Source organism: Onychostruthus taczanowskii, unplaced genomic scaffold, assembly GCF_017590055.1.
Source record: "Onychostruthus taczanowskii isolate IOZ18803 unplaced genomic scaffold, ASM1759005v1 scaffold117, whole genome shotgun sequence".
In the NCBI taxonomy this organism is placed as follows: Eukaryota; Metazoa; Chordata; class Aves; order Passeriformes; family Passeridae; genus Onychostruthus; species Onychostruthus taczanowskii.
Window position 1 is genome coordinate 203,928 of NW_024498318.1, and position 24,249 is coordinate 228,176.

The 24,249-nt window shown below is 51.4% G+C and overlaps 1 protein-coding gene across 8 annotated transcripts in view; it reads left to right on the forward strand.

The window, feature by feature from the left end:
- DYSF (dysferlin) overlaps window positions 1–24,249 on the forward strand; it is a 71,579-nt gene that overhangs the window by 16,260 nt on the left and 31,070 nt on the right. For 4 of the 8 annotated variants that reach the window (XM_041427576.1, XM_041427578.1, XM_041427575.1 and 1 more), the window contains 21 exons: window positions 588–712; window positions 1,569–1,675; window positions 3,303–3,495; window positions 4,152–4,307; window positions 4,845–4,976; window positions 5,292–5,458; window positions 5,747–5,861; window positions 5,953–6,058; window positions 6,569–6,711; window positions 8,084–8,257; window positions 8,918–9,023; window positions 9,247–9,324; window positions 12,014–12,195; window positions 12,958–13,098; window positions 13,896–13,925; window positions 14,615–14,641; window positions 17,453–17,554; window positions 18,271–18,432; window positions 19,124–19,289; window positions 19,879–19,952; window positions 23,647–23,709. In XM_041427576.1, the coding sequence (XP_041283510.1) occupies window positions 588–712; window positions 1,569–1,675; window positions 3,303–3,495; window positions 4,152–4,307; window positions 4,845–4,976; window positions 5,292–5,458; window positions 5,747–5,861; window positions 5,953–6,058; window positions 6,569–6,711; window positions 8,084–8,257; window positions 8,918–9,023; window positions 9,247–9,324; window positions 12,014–12,195; window positions 12,958–13,098; window positions 13,896–13,925; window positions 14,615–14,641; window positions 17,453–17,554; window positions 18,271–18,432; window positions 19,124–19,289; window positions 19,879–19,952; window positions 23,647–23,709 (2,549 nt within the window). The remainder of the gene's footprint in view (window positions 1–587; window positions 713–1,568; window positions 1,676–3,302; window positions 3,496–4,151; window positions 4,308–4,844; window positions 4,977–5,291; window positions 5,459–5,746; window positions 5,862–5,952; window positions 6,059–6,568; window positions 6,712–8,083; window positions 8,258–8,917; window positions 9,024–9,246; window positions 9,325–12,013; window positions 12,196–12,957; window positions 13,099–13,895; window positions 13,926–14,614; window positions 14,642–17,452; window positions 17,555–18,270; window positions 18,433–19,123; window positions 19,290–19,878; window positions 19,953–23,646; window positions 23,710–24,249) is intronic. The other 4 variants (XM_041427580.1, XM_041427582.1, XM_041427579.1 and 1 more) reach the window with 1 other exon arrangement.

The window sequence follows — 24,249 nt, forward strand, 5'->3', positions numbered from 1 at the left end:
TCCCAGAGCAGATGGGCTCCAGAATCCTGGAATGGTTTGGGTTGGAAGTGACCTTAAATCCCATCCCATTCCCATCCCATCCCTGTTCAGGGACACCTCCCACTATCCCAGGTTGTTCCAACCCATCCAGCCTGGCCTTGGACACTTCCAGGGGCATAGGGGAAGCCAGAAACTCTGTCCAGGTGATCCTGCTGAAGGTGTCCCTGCTTGGACCAGACAACTCCAGAGGGTTGTCCCACCTCAACCACGGGGAATTTATGTCTGGGAAGGAGCAGGAAAGCTGGGACCTCTCTCGGCTTCATGAGGTGGTTTTTGGAAGCACCTTTTTCTGGCCTTTCCCTGGTTTCCATCTCATTCCACCAGGAATGCTGAGTTGGTTTCTGGCCTCGCTGGCAGAGCCGCGGAGTCAGATCCTGTTGGATCTTGGTGGGATCTCAAGGATTTGGGGAACACCATTCCCATCTTTCTCCCAAACACTTTCCGAGGCAAATTCCCATCCCAATCGTGCTCTACTCCCTTCATCCCTGCTCCCAAGGGGTGTATCCCGTTATCCCAACATCCCGAGGTGACGCCGTGCTGTCCCCCAGGCTGTCACTACTATTACCTGCCCTGGGGGAACGTGAAGCCGGTGGTGGTGCTCTCCTCCTACTGGGAGGACATCGGCCACCGCACGGACGCCCAGAACCTCCTGCTGTACGGAGCCGAGCGGCTGGTGAGTGACCGGGGACGTCCCTGGGGACATCCCTGGGGACACCGGGAGGGGATAGAGGCCACCTCTAGGTGGGGAGTGTCTGGTGACACAGCCATGTGTATCCACTCGATGAGGAATTCATGGAGTCGTGGAACGGTTTGGGTGGGAAGGGAACTTAAATCCCACCCAGTCTCACCCTGTTCCATGGTGGAACATCTCCCACTGCCCCAGGTGGATCCCAGCCCCAGTGTCAGCCTGGCCTTGGGCACTGCCAGGGATCCAGGGGCAGCCACAGCTGCTCTGGGAATTCCAGCCCAGCCCCTGCCCACCCTCCCAGCCAGGAATTCCTTGCCAAGATCCCAGCCCAATCTCCCCTTTGCCAGTGGGAGCCATTCCCTGTGTGCTGTCCCTGCAGGCCTTGTCCCCAGTCCCTCTGCAGCTCTCTTGGAGCCCCTCCAGGCCTGCCAGGGGCTCTGAGCTCTGCCTGGAGCCTTCCCTTCTCCAAGGAACATTCCCAGCTTTCCCAGAGCAGAGGGGCTCCAGAATCCTGGAATGGTTTGGGTTTAGAGAAACCTTAAATCCCATCCCATTCCATGTTCAATGATACCTTCCATGATATCAGGTTGCTCCACACCCCATCCAACCTGGAGACAATTCCAGTGATCCAGGGGCTGTCTTTCAGCTCCTGAGCGATTTCTGAGATTTCCTGTTGGATTTCCCTGTTGGTTCCCCTGGAGCTCCATCTGGATGCAGATTCCCTGGTGGGACCCAGAGTGGCATCTCTGATCCCTGGGATTTTCCTCTTGCTGGGAATATCCTGGAAGCGGGATGGGGTTCCGGGGGGTTCCTCAGCTCCTGATCCCCACTTTTCCTGCAGGAAGCAAACCTGGAGAAGGTCCATGTGGCTCTGAAATCCAATCGCTCTCCGGTCGAGCTGGAGGCCCTGGGATCCCAACTGCTCGATGACGTCATTGCTGACTGCAGGTACTTTGGGAATTCAGGATGGGAAACTTTTCCTGATGTATCTTCTTGGTCTTGGAATGGAACACTGCCTCTGCCCCTCTTCTCCTTTTTTCTCCCCCCTTTTTTCTCCTCTTTTCCCCCTTTTCCCTCTCTTTTCCTATTTCTCCTATTTTTTCCACTTTTTCCCTCTTTTTCCCTTCTATCCCTTTTTTGTTTGTTCCCTCCTTTTTCCCCACCTTTTTTCCTTTTTTCTATTTTCTCTCCCTCCTTTCCCCCTTTTCCCCCTTTTTCTCTCTTTTTCCCCCTTTTCCCACTTTCCTTTTATTCACTTTTCCCTTTTATTTCAGTTTTTCCTTTGCCCTGTTTTTCCTCTTTCTGCCTCCCCCCTTTCCCTTTTTTACTTTCTTTTTTCCTTTTCCCCTTCCCTCTTTTTTCTATTTCTTTATTTTCTCCCCTTTTCTCTCTCTCTCCCTTTAAATCTTTTTCCTTTTCTCCCCTTTTCCCTACTCCCCTTTCCTTTTTTTTTGTTTTTTTCCCCCCTTTTTACTGTTTTTTATTTTTTTCCTCTTTTGTCCCCTTTTTTCTCCTTTTGCCCTCTTTCCCCCTTTTTTCCTTTTCCCCCTTTTCTCCCTTGTTTCTTTTTCCCCCTTTTCCTCTCTTCCCCTTTTTTCCATTTTTCCTGTTTTTTCCTTTTTTTCTGCCTTTCCCCCCCTTTTATTCCCTTTCCCCCTTTTCCCCCTTTTTGCCTTTTCCCCCCGTTTTTCTTTTTTCCCTTTTCCCCTTCCCCCCTCCTTTCTCCTCCCTTTTTTTTCTTTTTTCCCATTTTCCCCTCTTTTCCCACCTGCACATTCCTCCTCACTCCAAATCTTTATCCCTGGAAGTGTCCAAGGCCAGGCTGGACAAGGCTTGGAGCAACCAAGCCTGGGATAGTGGAAAATCCCAAACCATTCCATAATTCCATGTTCTTCCTATTTACCTGCAATAAAAAATGGGATTTACAGATCCCAGTTCCCGAGGTGGGAATGTTGCATCCTTAAAAATCTCCTTCCAAACCTCTCCACAGCCTAAAAATAAATTTATCTTTCTCTCCATCTATTTTTTCCGGAGGAAATCCTGATTTGCGGCTCAGGAGCCAGGAGCAGGAAGTTAATTTATAGCAGCGGATCCATAAATCCTTGAATTTTACAGGAAAAACCTCCCAGTTTGGCAGCTGATCCATTTTTCCAGGAGCTCGGATAATGGATATTAAAATGTTGGTGTGGCTCATTCCCATCCTGATTCCAGGGGGAATTCTGGCTGTGGTTTGAAGCTCTTTTGTTCTTCCTGTTCCCAAATATCTTTGGTGGCTTCTCAATTTCTTGGAAACTTGCTGAAAAAATGGAAAAACCATTAAAAAAGGCCGGAAAAATCTCACAGTTAGTGACCTTTTATGATCATTAATGACCATTAATGTTGACTGATGACCATTAATGATCTTTAATGATCAGTAACAACCATTAATGAGTATTGATGATGATTGGTGACCATTAGTGACCACTAATGACCATTAATCACCGTTAGTTATCATCAGTGACGATTAACAACGCTTAATGACCTTCAAGGTCCATCCTGATCCAACCCAATCCCTGATTCCCGCCTATCCCTGCAGCCTGAAGCTTCCCGATGTCCTGGGGAAGGCATCCAGCACCCACCTGGATCAGAACCTGTTCCGCTTCCGGAGCACCCACCTGGAGCAGATCCTCAAGGTGGCCCTGAGGCTCAAGCATGAGAATTCCAGCCTTTCCCAAATCCTGGATCAGGCGGAGGATTGGCTGTGCCGGCTCCGGGCCATGGCGGAGGAGGTGACTCTTCCTGGTTTTCCCATTGTGGTTTTTGTGGGAAGCAGGGGTGATGTTCCATCCCGGCTCCCAAATCTATGGGATTCTCCCATGGTGCCAGGTTTGGCTCTGATGGTTGAGGTTGGTCTTGCTCATGGATGAGTTGAGGTCAAATCATGGATAGGGAGAAGGGCTTGGAATGTTGGTGGGTGGGAAGCTCCGTGTGCTCTGGGCTGACCCCACAGCAGGAAAAGGGGGAATTCTGCCCCTCTGCCATGGAGACAGGCTGGGAGAGCTGGGAATGTTCCCCTGGAGAAGGGAAAAATCCAGGGAATGCTCAGAGTCCCTGAAGGGGCTCCAGGAGAGCTGCAGAGGGACTGGGGACAAGGCCTGCAGGGACAGGACACAGGGAATGGCTCCCACTGGCAAAGGGGAGATTGGGCTGGGATCTTGGCAAGGAATTCCTGGCTGGGAGGGTGGGCAGGGGCTGGGCTGGAATTCCCAGAGCAGCTGTGGCTGCCCCTGGATCCCTGGCAGTGCCCAAGGCCAGGTTGGATGGACTTGTATCCACCTGGGATAAGATTCCTCCCACCCCAACCCATTCCATGCTTTCACGATCCCGTTCTGGGCTGTGTTGGTGGGTCCCTCCTAACGGGATCCCATGGATTTGTGTTTTCCAGCCCCAGAACAGCCTCCCAGACATCGTCATCTGGATGCTCCAGGGGGACAAACGCGTGGCCTTCGCCCGCATCCCGGCCCACCAGGTCCTGTATTCCCGGAACATCTCCAACTGCTGCGGCCGGAACTGTGGGAAGCTCCAGACCATCTTCCTCAAGGTACCTTTGGAAGCGTGTCCACGTGGATTCTTGATTTTCCAAACAGTTTTTCCCCTAAAAATAATTGAAAAGATGGAAAAATCCAGCAGGGAAAACTCAAATCCCAACACAACTTTCAGCTCCGGTTTCATGGAATCATGGAAAGTTTTGGGTTGGGAGAGACCTTAAATACTTGACCTTGTCCTTGCCCCTGATGTTATCCATGTCCTTTTCCCTGTCCATGTCCTTGTCCCTGACCTTTCTGTGACCCTGTCCATGTCCCTGATCCTATCCCTGATCCTCTCCAGGACCACTGGAATTTTGAATCTCCTCAAGGTCAGCTGGGGACACATTTTAGGGATGCTGATGGTGGCAATGGGATGATCCTGAAGGTCTTTTCCAACCTCAATTCCATGATCCCAAAGCACTCCACCCACTCCTGACATTATCCCATGACTGCCCCATGTCCCACCTGCCCCGTCCAGGGATCTTCATTCCCACCCTTCCAACCTCCCAGAATTCCTGTTAATCCCTTCTCGGGGGCCTTTTCCTTGGCAGTACCCACAGGAGGAGGTGATGGGGCCGCGGATCCCGGCGCAGATCCGGGTGCGGCTCTGGTTTGGATTGGCCGTGGATGAGAAGGAATTCAACCAATTCGCCGAGGGAAAACTCTCCGTCTTCGCTGAAACTGTGAGCATTCCCAAGGGATCCCCATCCCAGCAGGAAAAGGGGGTGGGCTAGACCTAAAACCTCATAATTGCCTAAAAACTGTGGGAAGGAAGAGCTGTTCCCACCAGCTCAGCCTGGAATGCTGAGGGGAAAGTTGGGAATGAGTCGTGGAGATGTGTTGTCTCTTACAATGGGAAAATTGGGATGCCATGGTATGGGTTGGGCTTCCCCCAGGAGGTCTGTCCCTCTGCAGGGATTATTCACAGGATTCTATGGGATTATTCATGGAATTCTGTAATTCCAACCCCAAATCCCTCTTTTTTTTGTCTCTCCCAGTACGAGAACCAGACCAAGCTGGCGCTGGTGGGGAACTGGGGCACCACCGGCCTCACTTATCCCAAGTATTCTGACGTCACCGGCCGGATCAAGCTTCCCAAGGACAGCTTCCGGCCCTCCGCGGGATGGACCTGGGCTGGGGATTGGTTTGTCTGCCCAGAAAAGACGTGAGTGGGGCTTTTCCGCTGGGAATTCCCGAGAATCCCAAAATCTGGTGACAAAATCTGGGATGCCCCTGTGGTTCCTCATCTGTGTCCAGGGATGTGATTCCCCATCATCCAAATCCTGGGATGCTCCAAAAGTGAGGAGCTTTGGGGTGGGATTTTCATCCTGGTTTGGGTTTTTCCTGAGGAGGAATTTTGCTTGGAGGGGCAGGAGATATTTGGGAGTGCTGAGGATGGCACAGGAGGAAGGTGGGATGGAGAGCCCTGATTTTGGGTATTCCCGGGATTCAGGTTGCTGCACGATGTGGACGCCGGACACCTGAGCTTTGTGGAGGAGGTGTTTGAGAACCAGGTCCGGCTTCCCGGAGGGCAGTGGATCCACATGACCGATTCCTACACGGACGTGGTGAGGGAAAACTGGGAATTCTGGGAGCCGGGCTGGAATCCCAGGCGAAATTTAGGGATTGGTTTGGGTGAGAATTCTCTGTGTCCCACAGAATGGGGAGAAGGTCCTGCCCAAGGATGAGATCGAGTGTCCTCCAGGCTGGAAGTGGGAAGATGTGGAATGGGACACGGATCTCAACAGGGCTGTGGATGAGAAAGGTACCAAAGACGGAATTTTGGGATCTGGGATTTTGGGATCCAGGATTTGGGAAGTTTGGGATTTCTTTCCATGGACTGTGGATGAAAACATTCCCATGGCTGTGGGAACTGGGTCAGGAGAAGGGATCAGGCTCTGGAGGATCCTTTTCCCTTGTCTCTGCTTGGAGCGGTGGGATAGGAATTCCCAAAGGCAGTGCTGGGATAATCTGGGAAGATACTGGTGGAAAAGAAATGGAAAACACAAGGCTGGAGAGAGCTGGGATGGTCCCAGTGGTTGGAATGGCTGGAGGGAGAGAAGGAAGAGTCCCCAGGGTGGGATTTGGAGCCAAGGACACCACGGATCCATCCCTGAGCATTCCAGAGGGATGGGTTGTGCCATAAGGAGGGAAATCCAACCGGGAAATTTTGCTGAGTTCAGCCACACCTTCACTGTTGGAAATTCCTGGTGGGAGCCAAGGTGTGGGGGGAAGCTCTTCTCCCACATCCACCAGGTATTCCCTTCTTCCTAAGGCTGGGAATACGGGATCACGATCCCGCCGGAGCGCAAGCCCAAGGCCTGGGTGCCGGCGGAGAAGATGTTCCACACCCACCGGCGCCGGCGCTGGGTGCGGCTCCGCCGGCGCGACCTGGAGCACATGGAAACCATGAGAAAGGTGGGATTGGCTGGGAAAAGGTGCCACTGGATCGGGATATGGCCCTCTCCCTCCGGGTGGGTGCCTGGCTTTGGCAGGATCTGCTTTTCCTTGGAGACTGAGGGGAGCTTGTCTTGGTTTCCAGTGGAAAACATCACATTCCCAGGGTGGAGAACATTCTGGAGGGATTGACTGGGATGGGGGGTGGGATGAGGACACCCAGGAAAGCCCGGGACTGTGGGAATTGGGGGAGGGCCAGTGTCCCCAGCCTGTCCCTATCCCGCTTCCCTCTAGATGGTGCCATTGGACCTGGAATGCTGCTTCTGCTCCTCAGTCTTTCCCAGAAAATTTTTGGGAAAACTGTAGCCGCTGTCACCCTACTTGCTGTGGGTGTCACTGGAAGAAAAACCTTCCAGGCTTGGGGTGGATGGTCCAGGGAGAAATTCCAGAGGTGGCAGAGCCATGGGAGGGGTTGGGATGATGGCAAAGGGAAAAATGGGGTGGGAAATGGAGCTGCTGGAGCTCCACAGGCCTGGGCAGGATCTAGCCCCAGCCCAGCGATCCCGCTCCAAGTGGGCGTCATCCCAGGGATTGCTGGAGCGCTGCATTCCCAGGGTGGATCCAGCAGTGCTAATGGTTGGATTGGGAGAATCCAGCTCCATCCTGGGAAGTGTCCAAGGCCAGGTTGGACATTGGCTTGGAGCAACCTGAGATAGTGGGAGGTGTCCCTGAACATGAATGGGGTGGAATAGGATGGGATTTAAGATCCCTTCCCACCCAAACCATTCCGGCATTCTGGAGCCAGGCTGGGAGAGCTGGGAATGTTCCTCTGGAAAAGGGAAGAATCCAGGGAATCCTCGGAGTCCCTGAAGGGGCTCCAGGAGAGCTGCAGAGGGACTGGGGACAAGGCCTGCAGGGACAGGACACAGGGAATGGCTGCCACTGGCAAAGGGGAGATTGGGCTGGGATCTTGGCAAGGAATTCCTGGCTGGGAGGGTGGGCAGGGGCTGGGCTGGAATTCCCAGAGCAGCTGTGGCTGCCCCTGGATCTCTGGAAGTGTTCAAAGCCAGGCTGGATGGCTCTTGGAGCACACTGGGATCGTGGGAAGTGGCTGAACTATAAAGTCCCTTCCATCCCAAACTATTCCATGATTCCATGATGATCTCCAGGGCCTTTTCCAACTGAAACTAAATGACCTCAGAGATCTTTCCCAACCTGAATATTGCTGTGATTCTCCAAACAATTCCATGACTCCATTCCATAATTCCAATCTGGGGGAGACACAGGGAAAATCTGGGGTGGATCAACCATATCCAACAACATCCCAAAAACCCTAAATCCAGCTTTTGGGTCAGTCTGGGAAAACCTGATCCCTGTGATCCCTGTCTGGCAGCACAAGCAGGAGGATCTGGACGGGGATGGTTGGGAATACGCTTCCCTCTTCGGCTGGCGCTTCCACCTCCAGCAGCGCCGCTCCGACTCCTTCCGCCGGCGCCGCTGGAGACGCCGGATGGAGCCTCTGGAACGCACCGGCCCTGCTGCCGTCTTCGCCTTGGAAGGGGCTCTGGTAGGGAACAGCCTCTCCCGTTCCCAAACTTCTGCTTGGGAATGTTATTGGCCACCCGTTTTCTGTTTCCCATTATCCCGTTATCCGCCCTGTTTGTTCCCTGCTTTCCCTCCTTGTTCCCAACTTTCTCCACACAAATTTTAGGATTTCCCAACCCGGCACTTTTCCAATGATTCCATGAGAGGCGAAGCAGCACAAAACTCCCATTCTGTGTTTTTATGGAATTTTTTTCCTCTCCTGTTTGGCTTTTCCCCCCCTCTTTCCTTGCTCTGTCTTTCCCTCCAATCCAGAGTTGATCCCTTTGGGATAAAAGCAGCTCTGTGGTGTTTTCCATGAGCTGTTCCCATCCCAGGGGATCCTGGCTGCCTCTCACCCCCAGTGCTCCTGGCGGGATTGTTCCTATTCCCCTTTTTCCCATGGGATCCGCAAATGGGAATTCTCAGGCTTGAAAATTGCTCCTTTTCCCACAAATATTCCAAGGCCAATGGGGAATTAGAGAACTCGGGAATCTCCAAGAGCTTTTTCAACCTAAATTTTAGGATTCTGGGGAACACTGGAAGCCCGACGCCTCTTGGACACCCCAGAGAATTCCATCCCATGGGGAATCCTGGCTCTGGAGGTGATCCCAGCATTCCCGACTTTCCATTGTTTTCCTTGCAGGGAGGAGTGACGGATGACAAGAGCGACGACGGAAAATCCGACGGAAAATCCGCATCCACCCTGAGTTTTGGAGTCAACAGACCCACGATCTCCTGCATTTTTGACTGTAAGGACCCCAGGGGAGCGGGAAAGGCATTTCCCATCCCTTTCCCAAAAAAAGATGGAAAAATAAAGATGGAAAAAGGGTAGAGGGGAGTATGGTGCATATGGGAACATCCACAGGCTCCAGGATTGGCACTGGGGAATTAAACTAGGATTCTTTCAGACGGGAGATGAGGAGTGATGGAATCTCCCTGGCATCTTTTCCACGTTTCCTGTTCTTCTGGCAGCTGGAAACAGATTCCACCTACGCTGTTACCTGTACCAGGCACGGGATCTCATTGCCATGGACAAGGACAGCTTCTCCGGTGAGTCTGGATCTACACCGGGATGGAATTCTGGGAACAGAGTGGGAGCATCCACATGCCAGGACACCTCCCACTGTCCCAGGTGGATCCAATCCCCAATGTCCAGCCTGGCCTTGGGCACTGGCAGGGATGCAGGGGCAGCCACAGCTGCTCTGGGAATTCCAGCCCCACCCCTGCCAGGAATTCCTTGCCAAGATCCCAGCCCAATCTCCCCTTTGCCAGTGGCAGCCATTCCCTGTGTGCTGTCCCTGCAGGCCTTGTCCCCAGTCCCTCTGCAGCTCTCCTGGAGCCCCTCCAGGCCTGGAATGGGCTCCAAGGAATCTCTGAAGCCTTTCATTCTCCATGCTGGATATGATGGAGCACAGGGTGAAACTTCCATGGGATGTGCCCAGGGAAAATTCCAGAGGGTGACAGGATTTTATTGGGACCTTAGCACAGTCCGGCCCCTTCTTCTCCAGCATCCTCAGGAAATTCCTTGTTGGATTTGATCCAGTGGAGGCTTCCCAGCCCATGGGGTTGGATCTGGGTGATCCCTAAGTTCCTTTCCATCCCAAAACAGTCCAGGATTCCGTGATTCCATAATTCCTTAGCATCCCCCTTCTCCTAGCTGCACAGGGGGGCAGCAGTCCCTGGGATTTGGGATTTAGGAAGGAGATTTTAATGGAAAAAAGGGAATCCAGGTGGAAAACAGGGGCTGGCCTTTGTGGAGGAGTTTTCCACATTCTGCTGCTCCACCCTTTCCCAGCATAACTCCAGGGATTTCTGAAATTCCCAGGATTGTGCTGGTGTGGTCGGGACTTCCCACACTGGGGTTTTTTGGGATAAGAAAGAAGTTAGAATAGGAGAAATCCTTTTATCCATGGGATTTCCATGCTGGAGGTGCTTGGGTGGTTGGATGCAGGTAGAACATCCCTTTGAAATGTGATTGAGAGGGCGATGCAATGCCTGGAATTATCCCAGCAGCCAGAAAATTCCACATTCTCATTCCTGGAGGCTGGGCCATTCCAGCCAGGTATTCCCATTAATGCTTTGGAGCTGGTAAAGCGGGGAAAGGGAATGTCACCTCCTCTGGATCAGAGCTCGGATAATGTGTAATGTCCCAAATCCTGGGAAAAGAGTCCACTGGTGGGAGAGATCCAACATCCCTCTGGGGCTATCCCTGCTCGATTCCCATGAGAATTCACAGAAGGAAAAATTTGGGGGGGATTTCCCTCCAAATTCTGGGATTTCAACCCCACTTGGAACAACACCATCAGGAATGATGGGAAACAGGGTCAATCCCAAAACTGGGGAAGTAGCTGGATCGTGATCTTGAGGGAATCCTGCTTTTCCCAGTAGTTGGAATAATGTGATTTTTGGGAATAAACACCCCAGAGCGTCCAAAAAAAATCCCCCAGTGCCTGCTCCCACCTGGAATTCCCACAAAAGGCTCCTTGTTGGGATGAGGAGGTGGGAGCGAGGTGAGCTCATGGCCCGGGAGGGGAGTCCGGAATAGTTTTCCTTTGGAAAAATCCTAGCCAAGGACAACACGAACAGCAACGTTCCACAATGTGGGATTGTGATTCCCGCTGCCGGGAATAAAGGAGTTCATTAAAGGGGCTTGGCAGTTGGAAAAATAAACATTCCCTGCTCCCAACAAAGGGGCTTTAGAGAGGCTTCCATGAAAAAAAAAAAAAAAAGGAGGAGCTGGGGAGGAGGTAAAATGAATATAAAGCAACTCCAAATCCAGGGTTTTTTGTTTATTGTAAAGGATTTGGCTGAGGAAAAGTGGGAAAGGCTCTTCCCAAAGTGGGTTGTTGGGAATGTCTGAGTGGTTCTGGATTGTTAAGCGTGGATAGAGGGGGAAATCCAACCCCTGGTGCCCCAGTTCCTGGGGAAAAGGGGGAATGCTGCTGGGATCAGCTGGCCCTGCTTCCAGGGGGTGTGGGATAATCTTGGGATCTCAATCCAGTGGTTTGTGGCATCATCCTGGGATCCGAATCCAGGAATGCGGGATTTTCCTGGGATCTGAATCCAGGAATATGGGATGATCCTGGGATCTGAATCCAGGGATGTATGTGGGCTGTTCCTTGGATCTGAATCCATGGATGTGGTTTAATCCTGGTATCTTCACCCAGGGATTTGTGCAATAATCCTGGGATCTGAATCCAGGGGGATGTGGGATAATCCTGGAAGCTGCATCTTTTGACTCCCATTAAAGCCCCCAGGCATGTGTGGGATGTTCCTGGAATCTGCATCCAGGGATATGTGGGATGCTCCTCTACCTCCCAGCCAGGAATTCCTTCCCAGGATCCCAGCCCAATCTCCCCTTTCCCAGTGGGAAGCCATTCCCTGTGTCCTGTGCCTCCTTCCCTTATCCCAAATCCCTCTCCAGCTCTCCTGGAGTTCCTTTAGGCCCCAGAGTGGCTCTAAGATTTTCCTGGATCTTTAGAACAATCCCAGCTCTCAGACTGAGCCTTTCCAGCTGGAAAACCAGGCAGTTTGGGCTTGGAATGCCGAATTCCAAGTGGGATAGACTGGGCAGCTCCTTTCTCCTCAAGCAAGACCTGAGGGAATGCGGGGTGAGATGGAGTGAGCTGAGAAATGCCAAATTCTTTGGGAGCCAGTTCTGGATGGAGCTTGGAATTCTGGGAAGAGCCGGAGCTGGGATCCATCCCTGAGCCCCAATCCTTGAATCCCATTCCCGCAGATCCCTACGCCATCGTGTCCTTCCTGCACCAGAGCCAGAAGACGGTGGTGGCGAAGAACACCCTGAATCCCACCTGGGATCAGACCCTGATCTTCTACGAGATCGAGATTTTCGGGAATTCTCAGGACGTGGCCGAGTCCCCTCCCAACATCCTGGTGGAAATCTATGACCACGACACCTATGTGAGTGTGGCGATTCCTGCCGGGAATTCCCAGCCTCTGGAATGTGATGTCCAGCATCTCTGGGTGGTTCAGGCTTTGAGGTGGACATTCCAGAGGAGAAAAATTCCAGGGAAAATCCTGTGGTGTCCTTGAGGTCCCATTCATTGAGCTTCCTCATTGTCATTTAAAGTAGGAAAATTACCGGAGTTTCCTCATGGAAAAACCTTGGGATAATGCTGGATGCAGTTATGGAAGTAGGGAAATGCCCTCTGCTGTTTGCAGTGTCCAAAGGTCCTGGGAATAATGGAATTCTCGGGGGTTGGTGGCAGGAACTTGAGGTTTTTCCCAGAAAAAGCAGGCTGGAAAAACACTTGGAATACACCTTGGGAAGGGCTTGAGAATATCTCAGGAATCTTTTTCTCTCTCTCCTGCTCCTTCCCAGCAGGAAATAGGAAAGATTCCAAAGATCCCAGGGAATGGGATTTTTAGGAGCTGACAAAGGCTCGGAGTTCCTGCTCTGGAAAACCTGGGATAGGAATTCCTAAAAAGGTGTTCTTCTCTTAAAAAAGTGTTTTTCCAACCTTAGGAATTCCAGGGAGGAGTTGGAAAACTGGAGGCTCTATGAACGCCGATCCCATTTGTTTTTCCTGCCCCAATCCCATAACGGGATCATCCCTCGCTCTCGACTTTGGGCTGAGGGGGGGATGGATTTCTCTGGGAAAAGGGATGGCAAGGATGATCCCAATTCCCATGGTTCCCAATTCCCTGGAATTCCCTTTCCAGGGCGCGGATGAATTCATGGGACGCTGCATCTGCCGGCCCAGCCTGGAGCGCTCGCCACGGCTTTCCTGGTATCCCGTCCTCAAATCCGGCCGGAATGTTGGGGAGCTCCTGGCTGCCTTCGAGCTGATCCAGAGGGAAAAGGTGAGATCCATCCCTGAGTCTGGAATGCTCCAAAATTCCGGTTCTGCCCCAGGGTCCATCTTGTCCAGGCGATGGGTTTTCCATTGGTGCCTTTGGAGCCTGCGAAGAACTGGAGGGATTTGGAATTTGTCCCTTTTTGAGGGATAATTCCATAGGATGAGGTTTTCCAGGTGGGAAAAGAGGTGGTTTAGGATTGGCCTGATGGAATAGTGCAGAATTCCAGGTGGGATGGGCTGGATGGATCCTTCTCTCCTTGGACAAGTCCTGGGGAAGTCTCAGGGATCCTGAGGGAGCTGGGAATTGCCAATTCCCTAAGGAATGCTGCCGTTTCCTTGAAATATTTCTGGAGGGAGTTAAGGAGAGCTGAAGCCACTCCAGCTTTTCCAATGGCTGCATCCCAGATGTGCCAGGTGAAAGGGATGGATTGGAAAGCTCAGTCCCTGTATCCCACTCTTCCTTCCCAGCCCCATGGTTTATCTGGGAATGGGAATCCCACAATTCTCTCTTCCCAGCCCAAACAGCAGGAGAAGGCCCCAAATATCCACATGTGGCCGCTTCCTCCTCCTCATTCCCTCAGAAGTGGGTGGGAAAGGCCTTGGAAAAGCCTTGGAATGAGATGTGCTCCCAGAGGAGCTGTTTGATCCCAGTGGGAATCGTCTGGGTGGATTTGGTGCTTCCTGGCTGGATGAGAATCCAGGATTTTTAGAGCTGGGAACAGAAGAGGCTGATGTTTCCCTCCTGGAAAAAGAGGAGTTAGCAGTGGGAATATTAATGGGAATTATGTTCTCTCCCTGCAGCCAGCTGTTCATCACATCCCTGGATTTGAGGTAATTCCCGACTCCTCCTTGCAAATCCAGCACCATTCCCAGCTTTCCCAGGGATTTGGAGCCTGTTTCCAGCCCTGCAGCAATCCCTCCATCGTGTCCTAGGGAATTCTTTTTAGGATGAAGGAATCCTAAAGCACAGAGATTCTGATTTTCCTCAGCTGATAAGGAAAACTGGGAGTGGGGCAGCTCCTTCCTGACAGGGCAAATTTATCCCATTTCAGGATCCACAGGACCCCATGGAGATACTCCAAAGGCTCTGGAGCCAGGCTGGGAGAGCTGGGAATGTTCCCCTGGAGAAGGGAAAATTCCAGGGATAGCTCTGAGTCCCTAAAGGAGCTCCAGGGACTGGGGACAAGGCCTGCAGGGACAGGACACAGGGAATGGCTCCCACTGGCAAAGGGGAGATTGGGCTGGGATCTTGGCAAGGAATTCCTGGCTGGGAGGGTGGGCAGGGGCTGGGCTGGAATTCCCAGAGCAGCTGTGGCTGTCCCTGGATCCCTGGCAATGTCCCAGGCCAGGCTGGATCCACCTGGGATAGTGGGAGGGGGTGTCTCTGGATGGGATCCTATGGATTTTTCCTCCCCAAACCATTTCATGATTCCCTTCGGATGTCAGCTCCAATTATAAACCTTGGGATTGGCTTAGGAATGAGAATTCCTCTAATTCCGTCCTTTCCTCCTCTTTCCCAGAGCGATCTCTCCTCCAGCCTGGATGAGGTGAGTCTTTAGGAATTCCTTGTTTTTCCTCTTGGAATTGTTCAAATTTCCTTCATTGGGAAATCCTCTTTTTCCCGGATGGGTCAAGCTGGGAGCAGCAGGATTTTGGGAATATGAGTGACCTCTGGCTGGATGAGCTTTTCCTCATGGCCAGGAATGTTGGGATCCATTTATCCTCCATAATGTGGTGTCCCATCTCAACCCAGGTGTGCCAGAGCCGGAATGCTGGGCTACCCTTGGGAAATCCCAATTCCAAACTTTCCATAGGAAATTTGCTGTGAATTGAGGATGTGCTGGACTGTTCCAGTTGTTCCGAAGGAAATTTTTGTCCCTCATCCCATGAAAAATTCAGGGATAGGTTGGATGGGGCTTGGAGTAACCTGGGATAGTGGAAGGTTCCCTGCCCATGGAATGAGATGAATTTTCTAACAGAAAACTCCATGAGATTCCATGAGATTTGATCATTCCCATGATTCTGATTCCACACCCAGGATCCCAAGACTTTATCCTTGTGCATCCCATGGTGCCAATCTCAGGCTGAACCAAGAGTTGGGACGTTGGAAAACTCCAGACAGGGAATGGGAACAACTCTTGGAATGTTGTTGTGGCCCTCGGAGCTGTTAATCCCAAAATCCGGGAGATGAGCTAGGAAAGATCTGAGCCACATTCCCAGGAAAGTTGGATTTGATGGGATAAATACATTTTTACAATATTTTTGTCCCGCCCAAACCACCTTTCCTTGGGAACTCACCCCGCTGTTCCATATTGTCCATAACCATCTCTCTCCTGTTTTTTCCTCCATTTCCTCCCACCGCTGGAATTCCGGGATGGGGCATTCCACAGCTCTGCATCCCTGCCTTGTTCTCGGAGGGGATCCTCCAATGGGTATCACTCTCTTCCCTTTCCTTCCCTTTTCCCAGAATCCAAGAAAATCCCAGCAGAACCTTTTGGGGAGAGCGGGATTGCAGGAACCCCATCCTGAGAAAATTCCTGAGGCTGCATCCCAAGGATTGGTGGCAGCCAGAGCCTCCGGTGCCCCATGGGTGCTCCTGAAGGACCAGGCTGGCTCCATCCTTATCCATTTTTTCTTGGGAATGGCCTTTTGGGGCTAAATTCCCACTGAACTCTGGGATTTATCTTTGGATCGCATCCCAGCTTCCATGTAAACTGGGAATCTTTTCCAGCCTTTTTTTTTTTTTTTTGGCCTCATCCATGTTGATTTTCACTCATCCTGGATCCAAATCTGGGTTGGAATCCTGATTTCCAGAGCTCCTTGCCACTTGGATTCCCTCGGATTTATCCTTGTTCAACCCATCCTGGCTCCCAGCAGGATTTTCATGGATTTTCCTCCCACCAGCCGGCTTTGTCTGGGAATTATTTTTTCCCAGTTCCATCCTGATCCTTCCCTGCTCCTGCCTCATCCCTGGCATTCACTGTTCATTCCCCTCCATTCCAATATTCCATCCTCTGACATTCAACTGGAATCCAGGAGAACTCCTGGAAAACCACTGGGAGACCAGCAGGAAGGACTTAAAAATCCCTGGAATGATGCAGGGTTAAAATCCAAGTTGATCCTGGAGAGGATGGATGGGGCAGGAGCTCTTTCCCGAGGATTTCCCACTGGATTTGCCAAAGGATTGATCTCCAAAATCCCTTCAAACCCAAACCATTCCATGATTTCAGCCCTGAGCAGACTGAAATGAGGTTTTTTTTGGGAATTAGAGTTCCAGAGGTAACCCAGGGAATGTGGGAATTCTCTGCAGCTCTCCCTTCTCCTTCAGGTTATCCCAGATAAAATTCCCATTCCCTGCCAGCACTAACCCACGCTGGGAGCAGATGGATCGTGGGATGGAGGAGTGGCTGCTCCATGTGGGAATCCCAGGCACCTCCTCCCACATGGAATTCCTGAAATCCTTTGGTTAATGAGCAGCTGGACTCAGGAACCAGCAATTCCCAAGGAAAATTAAAGCTTGGAATTTTTTGGGAAAGGGGGATTGGAACTTTGGATGATCCTTGAGGCCCTTTCGAACCCCAACCATTCCATGATTCCATGTGGAAAATCACTTTGGAGAACCAATCCTTCACCCAGTCCCGTAATTAAAACACACATCACTGAATCCAATAAAATTCCAGCTGGGAGAGAATTCCATGCTCCTGGGATGGATTTCCAGAGGTTTTGCTTTCATTCTGGACTTTCCGGGTGCTCTGGGAGATGCAGGAAAATAAAAGGGGAGGAATTCTGGTTCCCACTCTCCTCCTCCGGAAAGGTAAATTGGGAATTCCTTGGCTGCCTCCCAGATTTGGGATGATCCCAATGGAATTCCCAGGTAGTTTCACCTGAGCCCTATCCCTTGGATTTCTGGATTATCCATGAAGTGTGGGATGAACCACAGCCCCTTCCCAGATCCAGAGGCAATGCCAATCCCCCATCCCATGGTGCTGCTCCCACTAAATTTTTTGGGAATTGCCCAACTACAAACTGCTGCTGCTGCTTCATCCCTGCCGTTATCCCGGGAGGGATAGAGGCGGTTCCATCCTATCATTCCCTAAAAACGGTTTAACCTTGGAGGGCAGATCCCTGGGAGAAACTCAGAAATGTTGGATCTTCTCCAGGATGGATTAAAGAGATAAAACCACTTTTCTGGCACCTCCATCCTGCCATTCCTCATCTCTCTCCTCTGGCTGTCCTGGATTTCCTGGGGGAGATCAGTTTGGCAAGGATGGAGATGCTGGGTGGATCCAACATGGAAAGGGGTTTATGTCCCATCCTGGCACTTCCTGATGTTTTCCTTTCCCTCTCCGCTCCCGCAGTCCGCGGATTCCGACCTTCCCTATCCGCCCCCACAGCGGGAGCCCAACGTTTACATGGTCCCGCAGGGAATCAAACCCGTCCTGCAGCGCACGGCCATCGAGGTGAGCCATGGATCCGGGAACGAGAGCCGGGAATGGGATCCAAGAGGGATTCTGGGGTGCGATTCCAAAAAAAAGGAGGCTCCAGGGGGTACTCCTGACTCTTCACAATTTCCTGACAGGAAGGTGGAGCTGGGGATGTTGGGATCTGCTCCCAGGGAATGAGGGATGGGGTAAGGATAAGGATGAAGTTCAGGGAACGCGGGATAGGATAAGGATGAAGTTCAGAGAACAGGGGATGGGATAAGGATGAAGTTCAGGGAATGAGGGATGGGATAAGGATGAAGTTCAGAGAACAGGGGATGGGATAAGGATGAAGTTCAGGGAATGAGGGATGTGATAAGGATGAAGTTCAGAGAACAGGGCATGGGATAAGGATGAAGTTCAGGGAACAGGGGATGGGATAAGGATGAAGTTCAGGTTGGATATCAGGAGGAATTTCCTCATGGAAAGGGTGGTCAGGCACTGGGAGTGCCCAGGAAGCTTTGGAGTCCCCATCCCTGGAAGTGTCCATGGAACTCCTGGTGCCGAGGTGGCGATCAGTCACAGGTTGAACTCCATGACCTTGGAGGTCTTTTTCAACCTCAAGGATTCCATAATTCCCACCACTGCTTGTCCTACATGGTTGAACCTCCGGGTTCTCCTCCACTGCCGAGGAGCCCCATGGAAACCTGGAAGCAGAGCTTTGGCTGAGGATTTGGTGTCCCCTCATCCCACAGATCCTGGCCTGGGGGCTGAGGAACCTCAAGAGCTTCCAGCTGGCCAGCGTGACCTCGCCCAGCCTGCTGGTGGAGTGTGGGGGGCAGCGCGTCCAGTCCAGCGTCATCAAGAACGTCAAGAAGAACCCCAACTTTGACGTCTGCGTGCTCTACATGGAAGTGGTGAGGTCCCAGCGGGACTGGGGTGGTTCAGAGGGAAGGGAACGTCCTCAAAAATGGGGTGAAGTACCTTAAAATCCTATAAAAATGGATCTGGCGAAGGACCTCGAAGTCCCATAAAGGTGGATCTTGTGAAGGTCCCATAAAAAACAGATCTTGGGGTGAAGGACCTCGAAGTTCCATGAAAATGTGTCTTGCGAATGACCTCAAAGGCCAATAAAACGGGATCTTGTATTGGAGGACCTCACATTCCCATAAAAATATATTTTGTGAAGAACCTCAAAGTCCCATAGAAATTGATCTTTTGAAGGGTTTTGGAGGTCCCATTAAAATGGGTCTTATGCTGAAGGACCTGGAGGTCCCATAAAATTGGATGTTGTGCTGAAGGACTTCAAAGTACCATAAAAGTGGGTCTTGTGAAGGATAGTCCTGTAAAAACAGATTTTATGGTGAAGGACCTCAAAATCCCACAAAAATACATCTGGTGAAAGACCTTAAAACCCCATAAAAATGGGTCATGTGGTGAAGGACCCGGAGGTGTCATAAAATTCGTTCTTCTGGTGAAGGACCTCAAAATTCCATAAAAATGGTTCTTCTAGTGAAGTTCCCGCTGCCCTTGGATTTTTGGGGGTGTTACAGAACTTCTGCCCTCCCTTTCGAGCCTCATTCCATCTTCCCTTCCCTCTTCCCGCAGCGTCTGCCCAAGGAGAGCCTCTACAGCCCCCCCATCATCCTGAAGATCATCGACAACCGCCCCTTCGGCCGGAGACCCGTGGTGGGACAGTGCACGATCCGCTCCCTCCAGGAATTCTACTGGGATCCCTCCCAGCAGGACACGGGGGCACCCCAGGAGCAGCCAGGTATGTGGGAATGTTGGGATTTGTGTTCTTCGTGGAGTCATGGAATGGTTGGGTTGGGAGGGACTTAAAGATGATCCCGTTCCACCCCATCCATGGGCAGGGACACCTCCCACTGTCCCAGGTGGATCCAAACCCCAATGTCCAACCTGGCCTTGGGCACTGCCAGGGATCCAGGGGCAGCCACAGCTGCTCTGGGAATTCCAGCCCACCCCCTGCCCACCCTCACAGCCAGGAATTTTTTCCCAATATTCCACTGAAATCTCCCCTCCTTCAGTTCAATCCATTCCCCCTTGTTCTGGCACTCCATGTCCTTGTCCCAGGTCCCTCTCCTGACTCCTTGGAGCCCTGGATGGGATTGAGATAATGGGACTGGGATCTTGGAGATGAACTTTGTGTGGTGGGAAGTGTCTGGGATGAGTTTGGGATCAGGGAGATGAACTTTTATGGTCTCAGGGGTCTGGATGAGATTGGGATCATGGAGGTGGGGTCTGGGAGAAACTGGGATGACTCCTGGAGGTTGATCCCAAGGTTTTTGGGCTCTGGGATTCCCAAACACTGGGATCATGGTGCCGCCCCGCTCCAGTTGCAGATGACGTCAGCCTCACACCCAGGGACGACGTCCTCATCGACATCGATGACAAGGAGCCCCTGATCCCCATCCAGGTACGGAAAATGCGCTGGGAAGATCCCAGATTCTTTCCATTCTCCAGTGGATCTGGTGAGGGTGGGTCCAAGGTGCTGATGTGAGGCCGGATCCAGTTGGATCCATCCTTTTCCAACTTTCCTGTGTTTTCCCTCCCTCTCCTCACGTGCACAACCCCAAACTCCTCCTCATTCCCTCTGTTGGGAATGAGGGACTGGATTTGCTTTCCTGATGGAGAGAAATCCATGCCAGGTTCTTCCCAAGGAAAGCAAAAATTCCCTGAGCCTCTGTCATCCTTGCTCCATGGCCAGGTCTCGTTTTCCCAGTTTGGCTCCTGGCTTGCAGAAATTTTACTGTACTGGAATTGTGGAATCCCGAATCCGTGGTGGTGGGAGTGGGGAATTGGTGCAGTTCCAATGAATTTGAGGGATCTCAGCATTCCCTTGGGAATGGATCAGGATGGACACATCCCTGGAGCTTCTGTTCTTCTGGAAACTTCCCATATCCACAGCCCTCAGGTTCCTTCTCCAGAAGAAGGAATCTTTGGGACAGACCTGTCCAGAGCTGTGCATGGGATGCACGGATCCTGAGGCGATCCCTCTGGAGGATCTCTGTGCCTCGGGAGCAGCTGGGAATGGTGCCAGGAATGTTTGGTGGATCTTTTCCCAGTCTCACATCCCTTGTTGGGATATCAAGGGCTGGAATTTCCCTTCTCCCTGTTTGTGGAAGCCACAGGGCTGGAAAAGTTGGAGTTTCTGGAAGGAGTCTGTCTTCCAGGTGTTTCCTGTCTCAGTTTCTCTGGTTTTGAGCAATTCCAGAGATGGAGGAGCTGCTTAATCCAAGATGACCAATTTGGGCATGGATCCTGCTCTTTATCCATGTCCTTGATGGCTCCTGGGGGTTTCTATTCCCAAGGATGTTCTGGTGCTTTTGGATATTTGTGGTGTATCCCCAGGAAGGCTTGGGCTGGGTCCCACATCAAGCTGGGAATCAGGAATTTGGAAAATTCCCAAAAAAACCTGTGGATGTGGCCCTGCTCATTCCCTCTCATTCTAAATCCTTATCCTTGGAAGTGTCCAGGGCCAGGATGGATGGGGCTTGGAGAAACCTGGGATTGTGGGAGGGGTCCCTGCCCATGGAGAGGGTGGAATGGGATGAGATTCAAGATCCTTCCCACCCAAATCATTCCATGATTCCATGATCCTATTCACAGCTCCGTTGGGATCTTGTCCTGAAATCCTTCAGTCTCCATTGGGATTGGGACAGGAGAATTGGGAAAAGTTGGCTCCAGTGAAAAGTGTGGAAAGGGAAAAGCAGCTCCCAAAAATGCTCCTGATTAGAGCATTAGGAAGTTGGGAAAGCAGCCTCATTTCCTCCTTTTTGCTTCCCTTTTAAGGATTTATCCTTAAAATTTACAGCTGGGCTTCATCTTTTATCAGGGAAGTAACTGGAACGTGTCTGTGGAAAACATGGAATTTGGGAACGGGACTTTTTGTAATAAAATCCCCCTTTTTAAAGTCCAAGACAGAGAAACTTGGGAGAAAACTGATGGAATAATGTGGGAATCTGTGGGATCCCAACTTGAGATGTGGAACTTGATCCCAGTTTCCCATGACCCGGATCTGGAGTTTTCCATGATCTGGAATTGGGATTTGCCACAATCCAGTGCAGGAAGTGCTCAGACATATCTATTGGCAGGATTCCCAGTTTGTCCCGTTTTTCTGAGTGGCCAGGATGGGGAGAACACCCTGGGATGCCCAGAGTGGGATCAGCCATGCCCACGATTCCCTGGAATCCTCTCCTCTGATTTCCATGATTTATTCATGGAAAACCACGTTGGTGGCAAACCTGTTCCCATTTTTTCCTTTGAGAATAAAACCTCTGGACAGGGACTCTCCTCCCTTTATACCCCCTAGAGCTCAGGAGCTGCTCCTGGGAATACGGGATCCCATCCCAAAGATTCCAGAGGAAGGAACGAGACAGCTTTGGAATCCTGGTGCTTCATTCCCTGGGATAATTTTATTGGAAACTTCTCCAAACTCAGCTCAAATTTAGGGGAGAGTTTAAACAGCAGGAAAAGGGGGAGAGAAACCATTCCAAAGTGGAAAATTCTGGCATTTTTTTCCTGGAAAAAACGTTTTCCAAACAATCCCCCTGCCACCAATGGAGTTCTTCAGTTTGATCCTGGATTCGTCCTTCTCCATTTGTTTCTTTCCTTGTTTTTCCTGTTATTTTGGGAAAGGAGGGAGTTTCTTCATGGAAAGCCAACCCAAAATTCCCACCTCAGATTTCTGGCCCTGGAAGCTGCTCCTCTCCTGGAGGTGGACATGGATTGAGGCGTGGATGGACCATTGGGATCATTCTGCCCATCCTGGGCCACATTTGGCAGGTCAAGGAGCAATCCCGTCCTGCAGGGACCATCCTGATCTGCTTTCCCGGGAAAAGGGATGGATCCCAAGCCAGCAGCTCGTGCTCAGGGCCCTTTGGAAGCAGGAGCCAGGATTTTTCATGGATGCATTTCCTTGTGTGGCTCCAGAGTTTTTCTCCCTCCTTGCCAAGCCTGGCTTTGGTCCCTGCTTGAAAGGATGGTTGGAACAAAGGATCCCTTTGTTGCTTTCCCTGGAAAATCGGGAAAACAACCAGAGGTGAAATCCCTCTGCTCCAAGGTTCGGGAGCGCCTTATCCATCTGATCCGAGCAGGATCAGGAGTTCAGCTGGAGTTTAAAACCAGTTTAAGTGCACGGGAATCACATCCCGGTCACCCAAAGTGAGGAAAATCCTAAAAATCATGGCTTCGTTTTTTTGGGAAAAGGACATGGAGTGGGGTTTTGGAAAGGTGGAATTTGTGGAAGAGGCTGCTGGATCAGCCCTTGTCCTGTCTGCTCTGCTCCTGGTGTGTTCTGAGGGTTCATTCCCATGGGAAGAGGCTCGGGAAAGACTTCCACAGCTCCATGGGATTTGTTCTGTCTGCTCGTGGATAAACCAGCTGGAAAGGAGCTGTTCCCAGTTCCCAGAGCCACGAGGGAATCCTGGTGGAAAATGATCCTCAGGGAATGTTTTCCCTGTGGAACAGCTGGAAATTGTGGAGTTTGGCCCAAGGATGCCGGTCTGGATCTGGTGGGATCAAAGCAGGGTTTTGGGAACAAGCCTGAGCTGGATAACCAGGAATGCTGTTGGGATTGGCCTGATCCTCAAACCTGGCTGTTTTCTGGGAAGAACCTCTCATTCCTCCCCCTTTTCAACATCCAAGGGATCCTTGGAATTCTGGAGCAGAGCTGCCGCTTCCTGCCCATGGAAGGGATCCCGGGTTTTGGTTTGCATGGAATGAGCTGGGCTTGGACCTGGGCTTTGATCCTGAGCATTCCCAATCCCATTCTACATCCCCCTGACTCAGATCCTTCCCTGGATTCCAGAATAACTCCTTGAGTTTGCAGTCCACGGTATCCAGGGAAAAGCCTCTCCTCCACTGGGAATTACTAACAGCTTTTTCATAGTTTTCCCCTTTAATATTCCATTTTTCCTCAACCTCAATCCAGCTGTTTGCCGAACATCCCTAAAAACAAACCCTGTGTTCATCCCAAATTTGCCTCATCCTGGGAAACCCCAGAGTTGGGAATATTAGTTTGGATTAATCCCTTTAATTGTTGCTTTCGCTGCTGCGTGTTCATCCCTGTTCCCAGAATTCCTTGGATAACGGATCATTTTAATTTGTAGCTTCCCGAGGGTTTGACGAGCTCAGCACTAATTAACATCCCGGATTCCCGGGCCCTGCCTCATGTAGGTATCGCTTCCTTTCTAATTGCTAATTAATTGCTTAATTAATTAATCGCTTAATTAATGACCTGAGTCCATGAGGATATGCGGATAAAGATGGAAGGAGGTTTTTCCTTCTGGGAATGATCCTGCTTGCTGCTTAGGAAAATGGAAATTCCAGCTGGCTGTCGCTGTGTCCTTGGGTTTTCCATTAATTCCAAAGGGAATGAAGCGGGTTTTGAAGGAATTCCGTGCACAGCTCAGAGATCCCAGCACGGATGGACATGGAAATGTGGGAGTGATCCAGAGGACCAGGATGATCAGAGGGATGGAGCAGCTCTGCTGGGAGGAAAAGCTGGGAGAGCTGGGAATGTTCGCTTGGAAAAGGGAGAATTCCAGGGAATGCTCAGAGTCCCTGAAGGGGCTCCAGGAGAGCTGCAGAGGGACTGGGGACAAGGCCTGCAGGGACAGGACGCAGGGAATGGCTGCCACTGGCAAAGGGGAGATTGGGCTGGGATCTTGGCAAGGAATTCCTGGCTGGGAGGGTGGCAGGGGGCTGGGCTG